The sequence below is a fragment of the Leptopilina boulardi genome, unplaced genomic scaffold, assembly GCF_019393585.1.
Source record: "Leptopilina boulardi isolate dan_hultmark-lab unplaced genomic scaffold, ZJU_Lbou_2.1 LbouV2_255, whole genome shotgun sequence".
In the NCBI taxonomy this organism is placed as follows: Eukaryota; Metazoa; Arthropoda; class Insecta; order Hymenoptera; family Figitidae; genus Leptopilina; species Leptopilina boulardi.
In genome coordinates this window covers 533,744-560,206 of record NW_026137813.1, presented here as the reverse complement: position 1 = coordinate 560,206, position 26,463 = coordinate 533,744, and the positions used below count along the sequence as shown (strand labels likewise).

Sequence of the window (26,463 nt, the reverse complement as noted above, 5' to 3'; positions counted from 1 at the left end):
ATAACAATAAAAAAAAGAGGTCATTTTTATAATGTAGAAAATGAAATTAAATGGCATTTTAAAATATTTCTTTACAGTTTTTATATTTAGAAAAAAAAAATTGGAGTCAATGATGCCAACATAATGCTTGAATAACATTCGGTAAACATAATCTCAATTTTCCGTATTATGTTGGTAGTATTGACAAGGAGAAAGTGACTTACTTCATGACATTTCTTTTTACTCAACTTTTTAATTAAAAGAATTCAAATTTAACCGAATTTTAATTTAGCATAATTCTCATATTCAACAGAATTTTCAGTGATAAAAATTTTCTAATTCACCGAATCTTCATTTGTTCGAAATTTTATGCGCAAGACTTGTTATTTGATATATATATATATATATATATACACTGAGAAAAATGTTTAGTATCATCTACCAAAGTTTGGTTCTCTCTACCAAATTTTTTATTTGATATATGTGCAACTAATCCGTTTGGTTCGGGCTACTAAATTTTTTCGTTGAATCATTTTGTTCGGTCTACCAAATTTTTTGTTTTGCACAACTAACTTATTGTTTTTAAGCAAACAAAAAATTTAGTTAAATGAAAATTTTTTTTTTGTTTTCTCAACCAACTTATTTTTTTGTTTCACCCTTTTCTCTTTATATAACCTACCTATGCCTACTTAAATTAATTTCTATCACGGAAAAAACCTAACACTGCTGGGGCTCGAACCCTCAGACTACGCAACGCTAGTCGAGAACGCTGACCACTACTCTACGAATCCTACTAACAATTTGAGATTAAATTATTTTCACAATGTATAAAAGCTGGAAAAAAACTTTCGTTCTTGTAACAAGTTTTATTTATTTATTTTCACTACACAAACTTTTTTTTTTAAAAAATGTCTGAAAAACATAAAAACTTCAACACTGAAACTTCACGACGCGAACGACATATGGTTAATGTTGACATCCCGTGAATGGGAAGCGACGCCATATTTACGAGAAGAGCGCGTGCGCAATACAGCATGTCAGCTATTTAGTACTGGGAACCAAACTATTTAGTTCGTAAACATGAAAGCTTCAAATATATTTTTTGGTAGAGCCAACTAAACTTCCCGATTTATTGCCACTTTCTATTCTGTTGTGACAACCATATTTTAGTAACGCCAACTAAAAAAGCTCAACTAAATTATTTTCTTATTATTACGAAATTATTTTTCTCAGTGTATATAATTCTTAAAGCGACGAATCTTCATTTGTCCGAAATTGCAAATGGCCGAATATAACAAGATTTTGGCACGATTTTTTAAAATTGACCAATCAGAAAATCACAAGAAAATTGTGATTGGTAAATTTTAAAAACAGCGTCGAAATTTTTTTGTCGATTATTTGTTTGGCCATTTTTGCAATTTCGGATAAATAAAAATTTGGCGTTTTAAAAATTTTATCAATAGATAGAAATAATGAATAAAAATACAGACGTATTCAAATGTAAACAAGTGAGACTTCTTGAAGAGCTTTTTTAACAGCCACTAGATGGAGAATTTTTGCAGTCATCGCGAATAACAGCTGATAAAAACTAAACGAAATATCAAATAAAAAACAATTTTTTAAAAATTTTCATTAAATTAATACGATATTATTCAATTTTCTTTTTGGATATGAATACTGAAAAAATATTTTGAACTTTAAGCCATTTCATTTTGTGTTCTATATATATGTGACGCGCTCTAAAGAATAAAGACTTTAAACAAATTATAGGTTATGTTTACGATAGTTTTTTTTCGATTATAAGTTTCTTTTCCTTTTTGTAAAATTAAAATCAGTTTTTATTGAATAATTTAAAAAAATAATATAATATAATAATAAAAAAACAAAAAGTTGTTTTTTGGAACTTTATATCAATAAAAAACATAAATTAAAAACCCACATCGGGAGGCATGAATAAGTTCTAAAAATCAATTATTATAATCATAGTCTAATAGAATTTCATTAAATATAATTTTCATTGAGTCGAATTTTATTTGTTCGAATTATTATTTTGCAAAATTTTCATTAAACCGATTTTCTATTACAGAATTTTTATTTAACGAAAAATTCACTTAACAGAATTTTTATTTATCCGAATTTTCATTTGTCAGAATTTTTACGTGCTCAAATTTTCATTTAACATAATATCCGTTTTAATAAATTTTTATGTGGTAGAATTTCTAATTGATAGAATTTTTACTTGTCCAAAATTGAAAATAGCCGAACAAACAATCGACAGGAAAATTTCAGTGCGATTTTTAAAAGTAACCAATTATAAATTTTATGCATAATTTTTGATTGGTTGATTTTAAAAATCGCGCCCAAATCGTTTGTTCGGTCAATTGCAACTTCGGACAAATGAAAATGCTATCAATTAGAAATTCTGTTAAATAAAAATAGGTTTAATAAAAATTCTGTAAAATAATAATTCGATCAAATACAAATTCGGCTCAATAAAAAATTATATCGAATGCAATTGTATTATAAATGAAAATTCTATAACAATTGATTTTTAGAACATATTCCCATTTTATTTAAATTGGCGAAATTACTTCGAAATGTGATTAAAAAAAAAACTCCTGGAATGAGGAATGTAAAATAATACATAAAAAGAATGTTACTTATAATGTGATTTGAAAAGTAAATATCACCATACTAATCCAAAGTGTCAGCTTCATGCACTGATTATGACTTGACTGTCAGATGATGATGTTATCTCAGTGATTTTCAATTGTCAATAAACAATTAGGACTATAAAATAATGGAAGAAACATATCTCAGATAAATCTCTAGATGTACAACAAAATATGTATATGAAAAAAAAAAAAAATTCGTAGAAATTTTTACTAATTTAAATTATACTCTCACTAATTCAAAATTTAGAGAGTAATTATTCACAATCTATAAGAATTTAATTTTAAACAAAAATTATAATCTAATTATCAATATTTTATTCTCTCAGGAAAATTTACTCTAATCCTGGTACATAGATATTTTATATAAATATATCTATGTATTAGTTTGTAATATAACTTCGTAGAAATTTAAAATTTACAGATTCTGCGTAGATTATAAATCATCTTGAATGAACCACTTGTCAATTTTATCTCTTTTACAATAAAATGTAATCTCTAAATAATATGTAAATAATCCACATATCTGATATGTGTTTCATCCATAAAGAAAAGGCGAGATTCGAATAATAAGAGGATCATATTCCAAATAATATTCATTCATTTTGCAGTGTGCTAAAATATTATTCAAAAAATTTCAAAGAGCGTGCATTCTTCAATGAAAATATAATTCTTTTTTTGCGAAAAAGAAAAAAAAACACGTTCATTTCGCTTGCTGAACATTTATTTGGCACATATACTATTATTTAAATTAGTTGTATTTTTCAGTGTTTTATAGAGAGTTTTTCGTGTGCAACTTTATATTTATATATATAATAAAACATGGAAGAAGTTGTGGAAATGGCAGAAAAGGTATTTAGAGACTTTAAATTTCAATGACATTGAAATAATTTCCACTAGATGTATATATATGTAATAATAATTAATAATTCAATAATTCAATAATTCATTAATTATATATTTATAATCGAAAAACCAGTTTTCTTATATATACACACACATTGGTAAAAAAAAAAGATGACATAAAGAATAAAATTTTCCATCGCATATTGTGACAAAAGAGGCAAGAAAAATAGGAAAAAAAAGAAAGGTCCAGTTAATCCACCTGTTAATATATTCCAAAGATAAATTTAGCAACATGTGAATCAACCGGTCCTAAAAATAATAAAAATTGACCAGAAATAGTAATAATAAAAAGCAAGTTTCATGTATACTATATAAGTGTATCGAACTTTTAGAGTCGAAGAATAATTATTCTATATTAAAATCTTGTAAAATAAATCCTCTTTCAAGGTGGATCAGAATTTTTCAAATCATAAAAAAATTTCAAATAAAATTAATTAATTTTTAATATAAAATCATTTTTCTTTTCTCATGTGATCAAAATAAGTTTCTTACATTATTAGACCAAAAATAAAAAAAAAAAATTTGAATTAAAAGGGAGGTTAAATTTTCCTTGTTTTAGGTTTTCAATATTAATTTTTCGACTTTATTAAAAAATACAATTTAGAAAAAAAATATATTAATTTACAAATTTAGTTACGTTGAAAAAAAAAATTTATTTGATTCAAATAATCGGTTACTAGATTATTATCAAATAAATATTTATTTGTATGTATTTTATTATTCAGATTTAATGTACAAAAAAAAGTTGCATTTATAATATGTACCTAATTAATTTAATAATTTCTTCATATTTAAAAAAATTTGTAATCAATAAACCAAAATTTTTGAGGTTAAGTTTTTTATAAAGTAAAATATTGAGGAAAATATAAAAAAAAAATTACATTTTTATCCCAAATAATAAACTTGAACTTAAAATGATCTACGAACGATACATGAAAAATAATTTTTTAGGTTAAGAATCATGTCAAAATCTTATTAACGATAAGGCCTAAGCAGAATGAAATCTCTAATCGTAAATCTTAAACTTTTACATGAGAGAGAAAAGGATAGCAATATCTTTTGTCCTTTTCTCTCTCATGTAAAAGCTTAAGATTTACGATTAGAGATTTTATTCTACGTTGGCCCATAAATAGAAAATAATCAGTGGAACATCTGAAATGTGACACTTTGCAGAGAATTGTAGCTTTTTTTCGATACATGGCTGGGAACTAGAATATAGAGAAAAGCAGGGTGAGGCAGTTGTCAAAAATGTAAATAAGATCTGTCATATTTCGGACGTTCTACAGGAATTGCAGTATAAATTTACATGCGCCCATTCTAACCTAACCCTTAAATTTTAATCAAATTAGAAAATTATTTTCATTCAAACAAATAATATTTTTAAATAAATGTGATAGACTAAAAGACTGTTTTTTTAAAAATTAATATAATTTGTTTAAAAATGAGGAAAATTCTGTTCTTGTACTATTTAGTTGTATGAACGTACTAGTTTCTGATCAAATATTACTGAAAATTAATGTGAACCATATTAATTTTTGGTATTATTTGGTTAGAAACTAATACGTTCATATGACTAAATAGTATACAAAAACAGAGTTTTCCTTATTTTGAAGCAAATTATATTTTTGAATTAATCTCTATACATTTAAATAAAGAATTCTTTTTTCTAATAATATATTACACTGAAAAAAAATTCTGGTTAGGCTATATTTAACATTACTTTCTAGTTATGTTAACCAGAATTCTAGTTGAATTAACTAGAATTCTCGTTAAAATAACCAGAATTCTGATTAACATAACCAGAATCAAAATGTTAAATATACCCTAACCAGAATTCTGGTTATTCTAACTAGAATTTTTTTTCAGTGTATGAAAATAAATTAGTAATAGTAGAAAATATGATTTTTCTCAAATAATGAATCGTTACAAAGACTCGAAATAGAAATCAGCTGATGCAAAATCTTCCACAAAATATATAATAGCCTCGCGTGAGTCTTTCAAGTTTATATATATATATTATAACTTGTTGAATGTTTATGCGTAACTCGGTGCAACAAGAGAAGAAGAAAGTCAAAGGAGCAAAGAAGGGAAAGAAATTCTCACTATAGAGAAGCATCGAATACGTGCAACTAAACACAAACTAACTTCGAACTGGTTACAGACAATCTCGATCGAGGTCGAACGTCTCGAATATTCCACGAGGAAGACACTCTATATAATAATACATCTTTTTTTCTAACAATATTTCCTGTATATATAAGAATATATTTATATATATATAACATAAGATAAAGAAAATAAAAAATTCGATGTCCTAAAAGAAATGTAGGCAGGCTATGATAGGATTACAAAATTTTATTATTTAATGCTCCAGAAAGTTAAGGAAGTGCAAAGAATGTCAAGAGCATTGATTATTATTGGCAAAATTCAAATAAATTTGAATTATTAGAAATTTTTAACTAATTTAAATTAATGAAATTTTACAAATTCGATAGTAAAATTTTTTTTTTTGCTCTATTAATTAGTTAAAATTTTACTAATTCAAAAAGCAAATAATAAGTCAGTAATTTTTAATTAGTTGAAAAATTTTACTAATTTATATTTAGATAGTTTTATATATAATTTATATATTTATATACAAAATATAAAAATAAGGATTCATCTCCCTTAAAAAATGGAAATTTTCCACTCAATATGCGCTTTAAACGGTTAATAATAATACAAGATCAATACCAGTTTCTATTATATACATAGTCAATCAGGCAATGAGCATTGTCTCATAAACATATATTTATATGTATTAAAAACTTGTCTCATTTTTGCTAGGAAGAAAATTTTCCTTTGATATTTTTAATTTATTTAAATTTTTGCCTCCTTTTCTTTGCTACTTTTTCAATTTGCTAAAAATTCTACTTCAAAGAAGTATTCTAATAAAACTGATAAGTCACATATTTGACCGAATTTTACATAATATGAGTTTCCAATCTAAGTACAGTCGGTATTACAGATACAGATGGCGCCATTTAGATTTTGCGCGCGAAATTTGAATTCATAATAAAATAATTGTGATTAACTAATTTTAAAAAAATTTAAATTTTAAATAATACAAATAAAAAAGGTGACTTTAATTTTGAATCGTAAAAAGTTCATTATGTACCTGAAGTTCTGACTGGTCAATGAGCCAAAAAATTCTGAACGTTCAAATGAACGAAATATTTTATGACACTGAAGTTACCAACGTTGAATCGACGAAAAGAATTTTTTTTTTCCTAAGATTGAAGATTTCCCCGCCTTAATTGAGGATTTTTAGTATTTAAAGATGTATTCGGGACCAAAATAAAGAAGTTTCAATTTTAAAAAATTGGTTCTTGGCCTTTAAACTAATCTGAAAACGAAAAATTCGTTCGTCGATTCGTCGAATCAACGTTGGTAACTTCAGCGTCATAATATTTTTTTCAATCTATTAATTATTAACTAAATAGTTTAGTAATAGTTTTTATTACTAAAGTTTTGGTAAAAAAAAAATTTTTCACTGATTAAAATTTCGTCAATACCGTAAGACGAGGTTATTTCGCTCATTGCGGGCAAATTTACTCACCAAGTTATCTGCTTTAAAATATAGCTTTAAAATAAAATTTGATACTCTTATTACCAAGTTGAATTTGTTCATAGAAGTATCAAAATTTATTTTAAAGATAATTTGAAGCAGATAATATGGTGAGCGAATTTACCCGCAATGAGCAAAATAACCCCGCGTCTTAGGTACCATACAATGAATAAGAAAATCCAATTTTTTTTAACAATTGTTTATAGTAAAATTTAACTATGCAAAAAATTAGTTTGCATGCATTTTATTCTTACAGTTAGAATATAATATTCTTAAAATAAAAAACAATTCTTCGATTAAGACAAAAAAATTTTTTTTTATTTTACGGACAAAAGAAAATATTCTTAATTTAAGAAATGTTTCTTTTCTAACTGTAAGAATAAAATGCATGGGAAATATTCTTAAATAGACGCCAAGATATTCTTAAATGTAGAATATAATTTTTTCAGTGCATATTTTGTATAATAGTAGTAGAAGTAGTAATTTAAAAAAAAAATGATGCGTAAAAATATTTCATAATCTGATTCTAAAATGACAACAGAAATATTAGAACAAAAAAAATCAAGATAAATATTAATAAAATTGGATCTTCTTTTTATTACAATTTTCAAAATTCAAAAAGAAAAAAAAAACTTGAGCCAAATAGAAGAATAGAATACCAAAGAAGAAAGTACACTGAAAAAAAGAAAAATAATAAAAAAAAAACTTGAGTAAAAAAGAAAAATAGAATACTAAAAAAGAAAGTACATTTAAAAATAATAATAAAAAAAAAAACGCAAAAAAAAAACTAAAGTAAATGAACTTATCAAGCACAATACACATATAGATATATATATATGAGTCAAACAATGCGTAATGACACACGCAATTATACATGTGATATAATTCTCCAAATGGAGTAAAGTACATAAATTTCTCGTAATCAATTGTTATTTAATGCGACTATATAATGATATCAAAATTGAAAAGGTAATATAGAAAAAAAAAAAAAAATTGACATTGAAAATTATAGTAAAATCCGATTAGATTTATGAATCTTTTTTTCTAAGGATCATCGTACCATTAGAACGACCGACAATGAACCGCACATTTATATATGCCTCCTGGTCTGGGTCTTTTTCAATCTGAGATCAATTCGCGCAACTAACCGCGAGCTTCCCCTTCTTCGACAAAGTCCAGAGTTGGTGGCCAGAAGGAGGCGGTGCTTCCAGGTCTCAACAGTGTATATATAAAAGACAAACCCCACAATCTGATTAACAAACTTGCCAAACATATATAAAGCGAAATACATTTTTCCTATAATCGCGAAAACCAAGTTACAATATAAACTGCGGTTAAATCCACAAGTGTCGTGTGAAAAAATTTTTACGTTTTTTTTTTTCAAAAATAAAAAAAAGGATTTTATAAAGTGGCAAAAAAAAAATATTAGGGGTTGAAAGAAACAAAACGGATTTATATAATAATTTTTGAAAGCGCGCAAAGGTCAAAAGGAAAATTTGTGCAAAACAATATTTGCCAATAGGAGGCGCGCATTTCTCCTAATATTAGGCAACGGCACTGCGTACACTTGCTGCTTTTTCCCCTCGACTGTCACAACATAACCACGTGTGCCGGCATTCGTACAATTTTTTTAAAAACTATAAAAACGTGTTTTAAATTTTTCATTGACAAGACGGCTTTTACATTGAATAGAGAATTTTTGTTAAATTGCAAATTTAAATTTAAATTCAAATATAGTGATAACGAAAGTCAAAAAAAATAATAGGTGACAATGTCCTCATCACAGAGAAGGCAAATGATGCAACCATGGCCACTTTGTGTGATGCCTTTTACAAAATCGAAGGTAAGAAATACGCATCACTTTTACTTTTAATGGTGAAATTGCGAATACTCTAAAATTGTAGCTATAACTGTTACTACTACCACTACTATTACAATTTCTACTTCTACTTCACACAACTGATGAAATAATCAACAAAATGTTACAGAAGTAATTTTCATTATTTTTAAACATGAATTCGCACACTATGGGAGAAAGATATTTCCGGTTCAAACATATTTTTTCGTTGATTTAAATAATATTTTTAATTTTATTTATAATCCTCTGTCCTACACTCGGGTCCATTCAGGCCATTTTCGTTTTTAAACGTTAATGAAATATGATTTTATTTAAATATTATATAGGGTGATTTTTATGTTCCAGATCCCTTAAAAATTTTTTTTAATTCCACTTTTTTGTTTAAAGATCGAAAAAAATGAGATTAAAAAAAAATTTTAGGGGGTCCGGAACTTAAAAATCACTCTGTATTATTATATTTCATTAACGTTTAAAAACGAAAAGGGTCTGACTGGACCCAAGTGTCGAACAGAGGGTTAAATGAAACATATAAAATTTTTAAATATATTTTTTACTTAACCAAAATAGAATAAATTTTTGAATTAAAAATATATTATTCAAAACGAATATTTTTAAACTAAAGTCATAGATATTTATATTATTTATTAATATTACACCGAAAAAAAATTCTGAAATTTAGAATATATATACTTGGCACCTACTTTAGAATATTTTATACTTAAATTCAATATTTGTAATATTCTTAAAATTAGAATGTATTCTTATTAGTAATTACAAATTCTAAATGCTAAGAATATATTCTAAATACTAAGGATATATTCTAATTTTAAGAATATTACATACTGACTTTAAGTATAAAAAATATTCTAAAATAGATGCCAAGTATATATTCTAAATTTCAGAATATTTTCTTTCGGTGCAAGTTTGTAGTCTTGAGTTAAACCAAACAAAATCACTGAAAAAAAGTTTTATAGTTATCACAGAAAAAAAAAATTTATTTGATTCAAATACTCGATTACTTGACTATTATCAAATAAATATTTACTTTAACCAAATTATTTATATTTAAATTAAATTAAATTCTATTTGAACCAATAATTTCTGTATTTAAAACAAATACTATATTTAAATAACTCAAATAGAATTTATTTAATTTAAATATAAATTATTTGGTTCAAGTAAATATTTATTTGATAATAGTCAAGTAATCGAGTATTTGAATCAAATAAATTTTTTTTCAGTGTAAGTAGAACTTAATTTATCTTTAATTAATTTAGTTATCTGGTTAAAAAATTACATTTTATTTGTTACAAATACAAAAATTATTGGTTTAAATAATTTTATTTATTATTATTATTATTATTATTATTATTATTATTATAAATATTTATTTTGTTATTATTATTTTATTTATTTGATAATTGTAAAGTAACCGAATATTTGAATCAAATAAATTTTTTTTTTCATTGACCAACAAATGATTTTAGTGGTCCAATTTTTAAACATTGTCAATGTTGCACCTTTAATAATTTCTAAATTTGAATTAGTAAGAATTAGTTCAGTAATTCAAATTAGTACTCTCTAAATCTGAATTTGTAAAAATGTTTACTAATTTAAATTAGTGACTCACTTTTTACTAATTGAGAAGCAAAAAGTGAGTCAATAATTCAAATTAGTAAACTTTTTTACTAATTCAGATTTAGAGAGTAGAAATTTTTATTTCTTTTTAGTAAAATATTAGATACTATTTGATTTAGTAATTTTCTTTTTTTTATTAAAGTTTTAATAAAAACAACTAAAAATTAGTAGAAACTTTCATTAATTTTTTAGTAAAATATTACTAAACATTACTAAATATAAATATTACTGAATATTTTAGTAATATTTTTTTTACTAAATATTGTAGTAGGTAATATTAATTTTACTAAAGTTTTAATAAGAAAAAGCACTAAAAATTAGTACACGGAGAAAAAAGATTTCTTTTATAAAGTAACTTTTACTACTTTCAGAGTAAAACTGGACCAACTCGAAGTTTCTGCGCATCTCTGGCAATTTTTACTCCAAAAATAGTAAAATTTACTCTAGAAATAGTAAAACTTACTACGGAAACAGTAAAATTTACCACAGAAATAATAAATTTTACTATTTTTGGAGTAAAAATTGCCAGAGATGCGCAGAAACTTCGAGTTGGTCCAGTTTTACTCTGAAAGTAGTAAAAATTACTTTTTCTTTTTCTCCGTGTAAAAATTATACAATAATTTTTAGTAAAATTTGATCTATTTGATCTAGTAATATTTTTTTTAACTGAAGTTTTAGTGAAAAATGACTAAAAATTAGTAGAAATTTTTACTAATTTTCAGTTAAATATTACTAAATATTTTAGTAATATTTTTTTTACTTAGATTTTAGTTGAAAAAGAATTAAAAATTAGTAGAAATTTTCGCTAATTTAAATTACTAAACGAATTTTCACTAATTAAAATTAAGAGTATCTATTCGAATTTACAATTTGATAGAATCATATAAAAAAAAATAAATTTTTTTGTACCAGAAATTTCTGATTTATTTTTGGCAGTATGCAAAACGTTAAATAAACATTCGTCATTTACTACACACGATTATCATATATTATAAGTTTCATTCTTATCTACTGTTATAATGAATTCGTCAACTATCAAAAATTATATTTTTCTTTACAATTAAAAATATTTAATTAATATTTATTTATTATTATATAGAATATTTAAATTTGTACAAAAAAAAAATAAATATAATAATAAATAAAAATAATTTCTTTTTATGGTCAAAATGAGTTTTTAAAATAATATTCCTTTCTTTATCTCTTGTATATAGGTATATATGAGTAGAGTGTGAATTCATTTTTAAAACAAAGGTTCAATTCTTCTAAAATCACACTGTTAGAATAATCTGTATTAAAAATACTTTATATATATGAAGCAAATATGCACAACCTGTATTAAAATTTAATATACTTTTTAATAAATTTAATATATTTTTACATTAAATTTAAAATATTTTTATTGAATTTTAACTTACATTTTTAGATGTATATTAAATGTAATAAATATAAAATTATTTTATTATTATTCGTTAATTATTATCTATTATTGTTAGAAATTATTACATTAAAAAATAAAATTTAAATAAATTTAATGTTGATTTTTCCAACAGTGCAGATTGTGACAATACTGGACTAGGACAATTACTTTTGCAATGATCAAACTGACTATCTCTCTCTCAAAATAGTTTTAAAAAAAAAAAAAAAAACAGAGTGGGTTCCTCGCGAGACACCGGCGTAGCAACCGGGTCTCTGATTTCCTCTCCTTCTCTCTCCCACACACATGAAATTCTTTGCTTTTCTTGCCTCCTGGGTGTCTCACTCCCACTTGAGTTCTGGAAAGTTCCATGCGTTTCCGTTGCCTCAAGTATAATACACGCACACACACACATATATAAACCTTGCATACACACGCATTCTATAACTTCGGCGCCAATATTTTCTTATTCTTTTTTTTTACACTGTAACTGCATTTTGTCCTCTATAATAAAGTCTATATAATTTAAAAATATAAAGAAAGAAAAGAAAGTCCTTGATGAGAATTTTTCTCTTATTTTTTTTAAATAGTCTATATATATATATAGTTGCCCTCTAGTGAGATTTTCTTTAACTAACAAACTACCCCTGACCTTCACCTTGTCCTTTACATTTCGATCCACCAGCTGACAAATACAAAGATAAAATGTCATGTCTAGACGAGACACATGCGTAACATTATAAATGTTTAGCTTAGGATTTTATTCGCTTTATTGATTCGAGTATGCGCATATCAAAGAAAACGCCGATTGGACTGTTTTTAAATACAGGAAACAAACAAATTTTATCATAAATTTCAATTATTTCAAATTTAATTTTATATTAAATTAAGGGTTATGTGCAAATTGTGAAATGTAAACAAACCGAAAATGTATAACTTTTCATTTTATTATAATTAAACATTTATTTTTTTTATGCTATTAGTGTTAAATAAGGTGCCCTGTCTATAAATCTGAATCAGTCATATTTCACTGATTAGCAGTAGAAATCTACTAATTTCCATAGCGAGAATTGAGCAACTGATAAACACATGCCAACAAAATTAGCAAACTTTTTTGGTGCGGCAAATGTCAGACCTGTTTCTGATAGGTTTTCTCATGCCGAACACGAATCCGTAAACGAAAATTTCCTATCAGCTCTAGTTTTTGAGAAAAACGGTTATAAAATGTTCAAAAATCGCGTTTTTGGCTAACTTTGAGTACCTCTAACACTGAAACAAAAGGTCGTAGAACCTTCCACTTGGGATTAATTTGAAGCTTAATTTTTTAACTATTATCCCCAAAAATGACCTAATATCTTGCAACATAACCTCAAAGTCATTTGTTATCCATTTTTGATTCCGAAATATTAATTTTGTAAAAGTTTGAGCGCGTACATCTAGTCCTTGAGGTTAAGGTGCAGCAATGTAATTTTTATGAACTACAGTCAAAGGATAAATTGAATTGAAGCTCAGCAAGAAGGTTCACTCACCTTTGGTTTTATTGACTAGAGTTATTCAAATATTACCAAATAAGTTCTGTAGTTAAATACTGGTTACCAACAATTTTGAGGTTATTAGTGAATAATATAATTTTTAGGGCTTGTAGTCTAAAGTTCAAACTTTATTTCAAGTTCAAATAAAAGGTTCTATGATCCTTTTTTCTTTGCTAAAGGTACGCGCTCAAACTTTTACAAAATTAATATTTGCGAATCAAAAATGATAACAAATGACTTTGAGATTATGGTGCAACATAGGTCATTTTTGGGGAATAATAGTTGAAACATTAAGCCTCAATTTAAGCCCAAGTGGAAGGTTTACGGATTTGTGTTCAGCATGAAAAAACATATCAAAAACAGGTCTGACATTCGCCGCACCAAAATCAGTGTTGGCCTGTGATAATTAGTAGAAACTTACTGATTCAATTAGTAAAATATAAATTACTGATTGAATCAGTAATATAAACATATGGCAGCGGTCGCAAAATCTACAAATTTAACAGTTAATTTTAAAGTTTATGTTATATACAAATTACTGATTTACATAAGTTATTTTCTATTGCTTATATAGATTTAGATTTAGATTTAGATTTAGATTTATTTCTCAATGTACATCTTTTTGGATTTATACATATTTGCTTTCCCCACACTATATACATTAAAACTAAGCTAACAAATTATTATAATATATATATAAAAAAAAAAAAAAAACGTCTATTGCTTATATATATTCACTAATTATATTTGTAAATTTCAAAAAATAACTGAAACTTCAGTTAAAATGAAAAGTACTGATTGAATTAGTAAAATTTCTACTGATTCAGATGTAGAGAGTGTTATTCTATAATTTTATATATCAATTTTCCATTTTTACATAGAGAAAGAAAAATTTTTATTTTGTATTAAAAAAAAGGCATCCACAAATTAGTCAATAATAATTACTGACATTTTTGGTTTACCTATTTACATTTGACAAGTTTGACCAACCTTTGAAAATTAATTATAAAATTTTGTTAACCCCTTGACAGTCGATGGCTCATATATGAAAAACTAAACATAATTCGATTTGAGTGTCAATGGATATACTAAGATTTTCGGGGTCTGAGGTCAGATTTAAAAAAATTCAAAATGGCGGACCCAATATGGCGGAAAAATTTTTAATTGATTAAATTCGTTCAAAATTCTGTACTTGGGGGTTTTTGGGGTCGCTGAATCCAAATTTAAGGTCAGATTTAAAAAATTCAAAATGGCGGACCTAATATGGCGGAAAATTTTAAAATTGATTCGATTCGTACAAAATATTTTAACTCAATAAATTTTTTCAAAAATGTGTATTGTATTTATTAAAATTTTAATTACATATATCTTTAAAAATGATTATTTATTTAAATTTTAACAACAAATTATGGAATAAAATAATTTTTTTGAAAATTGTACTATACTGAACTTTTCAAAATTTGATAAAATCAATTTAAATTATAGTTTTATTTGTTTGTCAAAAACAACCTTTTTAGTTTGTGGTTATGTCAATGGATTGAACTTCATTAAAAATAAATATGTGTATTTTCCGATGATCACGTGTGTTCTTATCGAAATTTATGAATTGTGAAAATTATTTTCAAAGCCTTATCGATTCATAATAATATAAATATATTTTAATGTACATAGAGTAACATTGAAAAGAAATGTATAGAAAAAAAAACAATAAAAGTGATTAAAAGTATTATTTTAATAATACTGAAAATATAGTACATATAAATCTTAATAGAAAGACTATTTTTTATCAACATACCCGAATAACACTATTATTAAGGCCATGACCAAGTTAAGCAACAACATTATCTTAAGAATTAATTGAAAATTTTTCTTACACAACTCACGCCTAAATTTACAAAATATATCTCATTAATTATTATATAATGCAGAATTAATAAATTTATAAAATTTATATTAAAAATCTACATTTAATTTAAGTTATAATTTAAAAAAAATTGTCTTAATCTTTGTGCACATTTTTCCGTGAAGAAATAGCGGTCTAACAGACCGGAAAAGGCATTAAACGTGATTTTTTTCTCATTTAACAATTTATAGGTTAATAATTGATTCAGTAAATTTCAATAATCTTTTGTAACATACGGCGTAATTTTTTTGAAAAACTGTACCATCAGCTGATGGTAATTGAGATGGCGCTGCTTAACTAAGCCACAGCCTTAAGGGTAGGTCAAAGTCGATGCGATTTTCCCACTAAAGCTCTATGTAAAAAATTGCATCGACTTTGACCTACCCTTAAGGAAATATGTGATTATTTTGATTTTACATGTAAATATTTTTCCTTAGTTATCTCGTAAAATACTTGAGAAATTGAGATAAAATTTTGTATAAAAAATTGACTAAATAGTTTTAAATGAAAATGAATAAAGTAAATAAAAATAAAAAAAAATTTTTTAAAAAATATATTTCTATATTTACATTTTGATTAATAATAATAATAATAATAGTAATAATTTATAATTTTATAATAATAACAATAATCATAACTATTATTATTATTTTTTTTATTATTATTATGAGCATTATTATTATTATTGCGGGATATTATGCATTGATTATAAATTTTTTTTCTAAAAATTGTAGAAATAAAATCTGAAAAATTAAAAAAATAAATTTTGAAAAAAATTAACGTTTTTTGTCGTTAAAAAAAGCATGTTCATTTTTACCATTTTGCAAAGGAATTAAAATTATAATCTTAATTTTATGCAGTTTGACATGCGGATCGGAAAAAAACATAAGTTTTCTTAAGTAGTTTATCATATAACTGATTCCGATTATTGATTATTGTTAATCTGTTGATTATAAATCAATTCTGATTTAGTGGAGTGTTCGAGATCTTTCCATAGCGATAAAAAGATCAATTATTATTAGAGTTCAACTGGCAATGATATCACATAAAAAACAATGGACCCACCCTATTTCTATTTTTGCTGCCATTTCATTAATTCCTTTCTGTATTTGTATTTTTAGTTCAATATTGTATACATACATAAATATTGTATAACATTAATTTTCTATAGGGTTTTTTTTAAATATTATCGACATTTTATTTTTGTCCTAATAATCTTTGGTAATGAATGAAAACGTCAATATAGGATCAATTTTACATTAAAATAAACATTTCGTAAAACTTGATCAATTAATAAACAAAATTGCAAAAGAAGAAAAAAATAAACCATAATAATGATTATTATTAATAGTAATAAATAATAATTTATTATTATTATCTATTATTATTATATTATAATTATATATTATTATTTATATTAATGATTACTAACATTGTGACATTTAACATATAATCTTTTAGTTATTGAATATTTTTATCTACTCCATTTTTATAGTTAACAATAAATAAAAATTGATAGATTTTTGTAATAATTATCAGTATTCAGGTAGATATGAGAAATACTTAAACAATGACTCTTAAATTGCTGTAATTAATTTTTAATTGTTTGATATACAAAAATTTAAAGGTTTTTTTTTAATTTCCATCAAATATATAACCAGTACTATTCTCAAAAGATGATGAAATTATTGACAAAATTACCTTTAAAAAAATATTGCTTATTCTCTCTAAATTAATATGAATATTTTTTTTTCTTAAAAATTAAATTAATATTTATAAAAATAATATTTTAAATAATAAACAAAAGTAATTATTCAGCACAATAATAAAATAATAATAAAACAATAGTAAAACAAATTATAATATAATTCAAAAATAAAACAATATTATATAACACAACTATTTTTTAAAATTATAAATTAAAAATAAATTATAAATTTAAAAATAAAACAATAAATTTCCATCATCTTTTTCACATAATTTTACTATACGGAAAAAAAAAATTGCTTACAGATGCTAACGGATGTTTGCTATCAGATCTATCAAAAATTAGTAACCACAGCTAAATTTTTTGCTATGACAACGAAAAAGTTTGCTATGATAAACAATATCAGTCTTAATTTTTTAGAAATTTACTGTCACAGCAAACTTTTTTGACCCCACAGCAAATTTGTGCGCTGTCCCTATTTATTATTTATTTGATGTGGCAGCAAATAATAATTAGCTGCCACAGCAAATTTTTTCTATGCGTGTATTATATAGATATAAAAAAGTAATAAATAGAAAATAAATAAAACTAAAAAAATCGTTTAAATTTTTTCAAAAAAAAAAATATATATATATATTTTACAATTGAATGTCAGTAAAATTGATAATTTACCAACCCAGTGAACTTATTGGTATCATAACTAACTGTAATTGACGTAATTTCACGTAGAGGAAGAGTAGACGATTTGGCGCCACTCAACACATTTGCGTTATATATATTATATACATATATAGAGATAAATCAACCGCGTGTTAGTCTCGTGCTAATATTATAATATATTCATGTCAATTATCATTTGTTTATAAACAATTTAAAAAAAAAAAATTTCAGAAAAAATTTTTTGCAAATTTTTTTTACATAGATAAATAATAGAAGAAAATTATTATGAATAAAAATTTAATTATTTAATTTTAAAAAAATATATATATTATAAAAAATAATGTATTAAAAAAATTTCTAAACATTGATATTTATATTGATATAAACGTTAGTAAAATATAAAAAAATAAATTATTACAGTTTTAAGATTTTTTTTTTTGTAAATATTAATATGTAAGAAAAATTGTATTTGGGTTCTCGAATCCTGCGTACGACATAAAAATTAAATATAAAAAAAATAAATTATTTAATCATAGAAGATAAATTAAAATAGTTTCACAGAAATATTTTAATATAAAAAAGAAAAAATTTGAAAAATTAATTAATAACAAGCAAATGACGTAAATTGTATACATAGGTATATGATATAATGATATAATACGCAATTTTGTAATAGAAAAAGCATTGTTGACAGACTTTGCAATCTTGCTTACTAAATCTGCTTACAACCGGAAACATTTTTGTTTTTTTATAAAATTTTAAATCTGACCTCATTTACATGCTATTATTGAGCTTTTAAAAAAAATAAAATTAAAAATATTTCATTTAAAAATAAATAAATAAAAATAAATACATAGTTAATTAATTTCTAAGTAATGAATTATTTTTTTTAACTATTAATACAGATTTTATAATATTAGCAATAATAAAATAAAATCAAAATTCAATAGTTTATTTAAAAATAGATATATTATATAGCTATTTTTATTGTTAGGTTCAAAATTTTTACAAGGAACGCGTAAAGAAATGAAAATCAAAAAATAGTATTTATTTAAATTTCCCGCCAATAAAAGCGCGCTCGATTTGAATTTGTGGAAAAAAAATTGAAATATTAAAAAGAAAGCTAAATATTTTGCTATTAATTTTTATCAACGCATTTATTATACAAAAAGAAAAGCAATTATTATTATTATAGAATTTTTATGATCTAAAGAAACAAAAAATTAATCCACACTGAGAAAGCGATATTTTTAGTTCAACCATTGTTTAATTCAAAATTAGTATATTTTTATCTTATGGACAATAAATATAGTCATAGTGGAATATCTGAATTGTGACACTTTGCAGGGAATGGTAGCTTTTTCGATACACGGCGGGAAACTAAAGGCCTGAGCAGAATAGAAACGTAACTGGAATCGTAATGGCAAACACAACCGGAAGAATGAATTAGAGAAGGATAGATAGATTGTTTGTCCTTTTCTAACTTATTCTTCCGGTTGCGTTTACGATTACGATACCGGTTACGTTTCTATTCTGCTCAGGCCTTAAAATAGAGAAAAACAGGGTGAGGAAGGTGTCAAAAATATATAAAGATATGTCATATTTTGGACGTTCTACTTGAAATCCAGTGGAAATTTACATGCGCCCATTCTAAACTAACCCTTAAGTTTAAATCAAACATTCTAATTTTCATTCAAATAAATAATATTTTTAAATAAAATCTATAGATATTTTCCTTATATTATTATAAAATCAAACTTTCAAGTTGTGTTAAATTAAATAAAATTGTTCAAACTAGTCCATTTATTTGGCGTAAATAACATTTTTTATTTAAATCGAAATAAAAATTTATTTGAATCAAATAAATATTTATTTGGCTCTGAGAAAAAAAATTAATTTCCTATATATAAATTAATTAATTAATTTCTAAGTATATAAGCAACAAATTGAAAACGATTATCCTCGCACATTTTGTGAAGAAATAGACTTTAATCAAAAGAACAAATTTACAAAATCGATAATAATAATTAATTAAAACTTCAACTGCGGTATGCAATTAATAAAAAAAAAAAAAAATGATTACGCAAAATATAAAACTGTTTTTTCTCCAAAGAACACATATTTAATGATTTTTACAAAAATTACAAAACAAAACAATTAAAAAAAAAAAATTCTTTTTCTTATACATTTTCTTAACAAAAGATGTTAATGAATTGTTCGCAAATGTATAGAGGAATTCAAAGTTTAGTTATAAAGTTCATTGAGGTTATCATTATAATGTAAGAGAAAAGTCAAATAATCACTCAACAACCATCATCACACGTTTTTTTTTTTGCGTCTTCCCTTTTTCTTATTGGTTCATCATCATTCGGTCATATTTCTATACCAACTCACTTGCGATAAACAAACCATATAAATACTTCAATTTTATTTATCATCCCTTCATTATAGTTTCTAACGTTTCGTTGCGTTTATTGTTAATATTATTAAATAAAAAAAAAAAAACAAAAAAAAACAAAAAAACAAAATTATTGTTCGTCAAATTTTCCAAGGTAATTTTTATTTATATTTTATATTTTCAAAAAAAAAACAAGTAGCATGGTAAAAATTAATTTTACTAATTTAATAATTGATTTTCAAATTTTTGAAAAATTAATTTTCTTTTTTTTTATTTTTTTTATTTTTTGATTTTTATATACAAAATAAATTAAAACGGGAAATAAGTGAAATTTATTTTTACAGTTGGTAATTAATATTTCAACATACTTTTGAAAATATAAAAAATTATTCCACGAAAATACGAAAAATTATGAAAAAAATGTTTATTAGTTAATAGAAATTTTTTAGAACAACACAAAAAATTTTTGAAAAATAAAAAAAATTCTAAAAAAAATACTATTTATATTAAATAAATAAATAAATAATTTTTTAATAAATAAAAGCAATTAAAAAAAGAATTTGACTATCAACAACATAAAAATTTATATTTAGTTAAAAATTCATTCATCCCTCGATTAATTATTATTATTGTTTTTTGAAGAAAATTAAAATTTTGAGTATTCAAATAAACGAAAAATTTGTTTACTATTTTTTTCAATTTGAAATTTTATAATAAAATTTTCTGTGTCAAAAAATAAATTTACAGTTCATCAAATATTTAATATCATTTTTTTTATTTGCTGTAGTAGTTTTTAAATAATTTGTAGACCGAAAAAATGATTTTAATTATTAATAATATATAGAATACTATTTCAGATAAAAAAATAATTTTTAGAAAAAAAAAATTTTCCTGTCAACAAAATATAAATTTAGATTTGTTTTATAATTTCATTTATTTCTCCCTTAATTATTATTTTTTTGCAAGAAAGTCAAATTTTTTTTTATTAAATTAGTAAACAAATAAATTGTTTTGTCTAATAAATCAAAAATAAATAAAATAAAATTATATCAAAATTTAATATGTAAATTAAAAATTTCCACTTAAAAATATAATATAAATTAAATTATCGTCAAGTTTCGGTCTATTAAACGGATAAAAATCTCTATACCTAAATAATAATAAATATAAACAAAAAACAGAAAAATTTGTGTCGCAAGTATCACTACGTGATTGCATGTTTCTCTCTTTTCGAGATATCAAGAAAAGAGAGCATAAGAAGAAGAAGAAGAAGAAGAAGAATTCAACACCAGTATTGTCCAGTTTTGTTCAATGAATATTTTTTTCATTTTCTGGATTCATATTGAGAACGAGAGAAAGAAAGAGAGCGAGATTTAAAATCAATCTTTTTTATCTTCGCTATTATAAATTTACGATTAAACTTGCACAACATAAATGATAAACTGTCTACACACCATTTTTTTTTTCCAATGAAGAATTGTTATTAATTATTGGCGCCATGTTTCATTTCTACAATTATTAAAAGTATAACGTTTTTATCAAAAAAAAAGAAAAATAAATAACATTTTTTCTCCCTAAGAAAATTATTATTTCAGACAGATAATAATATTTTATTCAAGAAAATACAGAAACCAAATCGAATTTCCTTGACCGTAATACTGCAAGAAATATGTAATTCGATTTATCTTGAAATTAAAAAAAAAAAATTTGTTTTAATTTCTTTTTTTTTAAATTAACATAATTAATTTATTATTTCTTAATTACAGGACCGAGCGATCCTTCCAAATTACAAAAGAGTGTATACACTTGCACCACGTTCAAGCACATCAAATTCAAATTTGGGCTTGGATTGCGCTTCAAATACAACCCTCCTGACAAGTGTCAGTTCATTCAATAGTCAGGATTTAATTGAGGAGAAGAATAATTTATCCAATAGCGAGTGTCAAAAATCGAAAAATTATTATGCTGAAAATTTAAAGATCAATCATCAAGATCCAATTACAAGAGCACAAATTTATGATCCATTGGGCAAGGGATTGGACAAAAATTATAAACAATTAGATCCACTTTTAAAAGATCCAGAATCATCAGTGACAAAAGATAAAATGGAAATGGAAAATACAAAAGACAAAGTATCATTTCAATTTGGAAAGGGTTCAACGCATAAATTTAGCATTTCCACAAAATATGCAACACAGGTAGGTCATTTTTTCAAAATAAAATTTAAAAAAAAAAAAAAATTAATTTGGAACAACCAAATATTATTAGGACGCATGATTATGTTCTAAAAATCATTAATAAGAATTTTCATTTTATAGAATTTCATTTGTCATAATTATTTGTGAGCTGAATTTTTATTTTTTCAAATTAGTATTTTGCAGAATTTTCATCAAAACGATTTTCTATAATACAGAATTTTTATATAACCGAAAATTCACTTTACAGAATTTTTATTTCTTCGAATTTTCATTTAACATAATAGGCATTTTAAAGTATTTTTATTGGTTAGAATTTCATTGCATAGAATTTCCATTCAGATGAATTTTCATTTGTTCGAATTATTATTTGATATAATTTTCATATAACCGATTTTTCATACTACAGAATTTTTACGTAACCGAAAAAAATTATTTAACAGAATTTCTAATTGATAGAATTTTCATTTGTCCGAAATTTGCAAATGGCCGAACCAACAATCGACAGAAAGATTTGGGCGCGATTTTTAAAATCAACCAATCACAATTTTATGTATAATTTTTGATTGGTTGATTTTAAAAATCGCGCCAAAATCTTTTTGTCGATTGTTTGTTCGGTCATTTGCAAATTTCGGACAAATTAAAATTCCTATCAATTAGAAATTCTGTTAAATGATTTTTTTTCGATTATAAGTAAAAATTCTGTAGTATGAAAAATCGGTTATATGAAAATTATATCAAATAATAATTCGAACAAATGAAAATTCATCTGAATAAATAAAATGAAAATTCTATGCAATGAAATTCTACCCAATAAAAATTTTTTAAAATGCCTATTATGTTAAATGAAAATTTAAGCAAATAAAAATTCTGAAAAATAAAAATTCTGTAAAGTGAATTTTCGGTTATATAAAAATTCTGTAATATAGAAAATCATTTTGATGAAAATTCTGCAAAATATTAATTCGAACAAATAAAAATTCAGCTCAAAAAATAATTATGACAAATGAAATTATATAAAATGAAAATTCTAACTAATGATTTTTATAACATAATCATGCGTCCAATTTTTTATTTTCCTAATAAAAATATATGTTTGAAATAAAATTAATTATATTGGACTGAAGGAAAAAAAAAAATTTTTGTTTCTTTTTTTGATAAAATTTAGTAAATATAAATTTTCTTTTTAATGTATATACTTTCTTTTTTTTTGTCTGTAAATAAAGAAGAAAATTTTAAATATTCAGCCTCATATATATACAAGGAAAAATTATAGCATTATTGTTACATCATCTGATAACGAAAATATTTTGTCCCATCTGACGGTTGCTATGATTAATTTACAAAACCTCATTATAAGCATTTTCTAAACAACTGACAGTAAAAAAAATCTTATAAAAAAAATATATAAAAAGCCCTTTTGATATAGTACCTCAAAAATTAATTACATAAATTATATTTGTCTCAGAGCCAAATAAATTTTTAATTCTTCTAAATAAATTTTACTTATTTTAAATAAAATTTTTATTTGCCCTAAAAAAAATTTTATTTGTTCTAAATAAAATGTTATTTGTGCTGAATAAAAGTTTTTATTTAAAATAAATAAAATGTTATTTGACTCTGAGATAAATATATTTTTATTTGATTCAAATAAATTTTATTCATCTCAAATAAACGCAAATAAAATATTTTTCTGGATGTACTTTAGCTATTTATTTTTAAATATTATTATTATTATTATTATTATTTCTACAAACAAATTTTACAATTTACACACTTTTGTATTGTTATTGTTATTATTATTATTATTATTATTATTATTATTATTATTATTATTATTATCAAATATATATTTTACAAATTATTTAATTTACTTTATGATTCACTAGATGAATCAGTTTAGTTTCCTTAATGATAATAATAATAATTCTTATTATTTATATTAACATAAAATGGAATTTTTTTTAAAGATAATTTTAATAATGTAATTCAATAAACCAAGTGGAAAAATTATCGAATAAAATATTAGATATATATTTATCCATGAAAAATTAGCAAAAAAAAAAAAAAAAAAACCTGACTATTTCCTACAATTGTGAATAAAAACAAGAAATAGATATTTCCTTCTTATAAGAAGAAACATTGTTCTTAATACTATATTAAACTGGTTTATCTTGGTTTTGTCATTCAAGGAACGACATTGGAAAGTTTCCTTCTTTTTAATATATGAAAATAAGATTTAAAGTTTCACAAACGAAAAAAAAAAAAATTACAAATTTTCACAACTATTATTATTTTCTATATTTTTAAAAAAGTTATCATTTTTTTACAATTTTACGTAATCTTAGTAAAGTATTACTAAAAATGTTGAAATGCACGATATATCTATATAAAATTTCATTTGTTTATTTGTAAAAACTTTATAAATAAAATTTATTTGAATATTTATTTTTATCTTTTTGAGATAAATATATTTTTTTTCCTCTCTTGGTTGTAAGTTATTTAATAATTTAAAAAAAAAAAAATTCTATTTTATTTGAAAACTTTAGACTACAAAACTTTTATGTTCGATTGTACTTTCAGTAGTACAAGTACGAGTAAAGGCAGCCGTATGGAACACATAATATATAATATATTAGGAATATTATTAGAATTTTTAATTCCCTTATGTATAATTTTCTATTTTTTCAGTATATAAACAAAATTAAAAAAAATTAATTTTCCAAAAAGAAAAAATCTATATAAATTTAATTTCAAAAAACAATAATTAGTAAACAAAAAAATACAATAAAAAAAAAATTGTATTTTTATAATAAATTTTCATAAAATTTTCCTTCATTTTTTCCCCCTCAACTTGTAAGTTTTCTATTTTCCTTGACTTATATAAACTAAATACTTTCCCTCGATAATTTATTATAATAAATTCATACAAAAACTATTTTAAAAAAGCACAATTATACAATTAAACAAATTGTTTAATAAATTATTTACTAAAATTACAAACATACATTTGTGTTATATGCATTTTTAAATAAATAATAATAAATAATCAGTCAAGCATTACATTAAATTATGATTGAAGATAAATTTTATCAAGAATTTATATATAATAAAAATAATAATAATAATTTTGAAAATTAATTAACTTTTTAAAAATATTTATTTGATTTAAATAAAAAATTTTATTTACGCCAAATAAATAGGCTAGTAGGCTATGAGACAAATATACGTTTATTTAATTCAAATATATTATATTTGGTTCAAATAAAACATTTCTCTGGGTGTATTATAGAAATTATTTTATAAATTATGTATAATTGCAATGATTCTAGGAGTTATTTTTTTTTATAAATAGCCCAATGAGTCATTTTAAAATTTGGCATATTTAACATGAGGCCATTAAGGTCAATGATTTTAAAAAGAAAGTGCGCAAAGTCCTTTATTGAGAGTGAATTAAATGACAGATTCGTATTTATTTTCATATAACATATAATCAAATATCTACTTCTATTTAAAAAAAAAAAAAAAGTATTTGAATAAACGATTAATAAAAAAAATTTCCCTGTATTAATTTCAAATTTTTAAAATAAATTTTATTTTAATAATTTAATTTTAACAATAATAACAAAATATTATTAATTTAATAATTATTTAATTCGTTTAATTTAAATTTAATTGAAAATTTCAATTTAAAAACAAGTACATTTTTAAAAACACTAGTTACAGATGCATAGCGTTTTGTTGATACACTTCATTATCAAATAACAACAACTATACCAATTGGTTCATTTAATTCAATAATACGCTATTTAATGAATAATTAATTGAATTCTTTTATTGTTTTTATTACAATCGAAATGTATTGGAATAAAAAAAAAGTTCCAATAAAATAACAATAATGCTATAATTTTTCCAGCGACATTTCAAACATATATATTTCTTTTTAAAGACGAATAAAACTGTTTATCGCAAGAAAAGTAAAAAAAAAAA

The 26,463-nt window shown here is 23.1% G+C and overlaps 3 protein-coding genes across 4 annotated transcripts in view; 2 read left to right on the top strand and 1 right to left on the bottom strand.

Annotated features, from left to right (window-relative positions):
- The window catches only part of LOC127280824 (inosine-uridine preferring nucleoside hydrolase-like), a 107,460-nt gene that overhangs the window by 12,599 nt on the left and 68,398 nt on the right, over positions 1–26,463 (top strand). The gene's annotated exons all lie outside the window — the stretch shown is intronic.
- LOC127280829 (RING-box protein 2) overlaps positions 1–26,463 on the bottom strand; it is a 60,718-nt gene that overhangs the window by 15,330 nt on the left and 18,925 nt on the right. The gene's annotated exons all lie outside the window — the stretch shown is intronic.
- The window catches only part of LOC127280817 (facilitated trehalose transporter Tret1), a 38,768-nt gene continuing 15,659 nt past the window's right edge, over positions 3,355–26,463 (top strand). The window contains exons 1-2 of one of the 2 annotated variants that reach the window (XM_051304083.1): positions 3,355–3,503; positions 22,045–22,476. In XM_051304083.1, the coding sequence (XP_051160040.1) occupies positions 3,474–3,503; positions 22,045–22,476 (462 nt within the window). In that variant the 5' untranslated portion in view covers positions 3,355–3,473. Of the gene's footprint in view, positions 3,504–8,403; positions 9,008–22,044; positions 22,477–26,463 lie in introns of those variants that run through there. The other variant, XM_051304082.1, reaches the window with a different exon arrangement.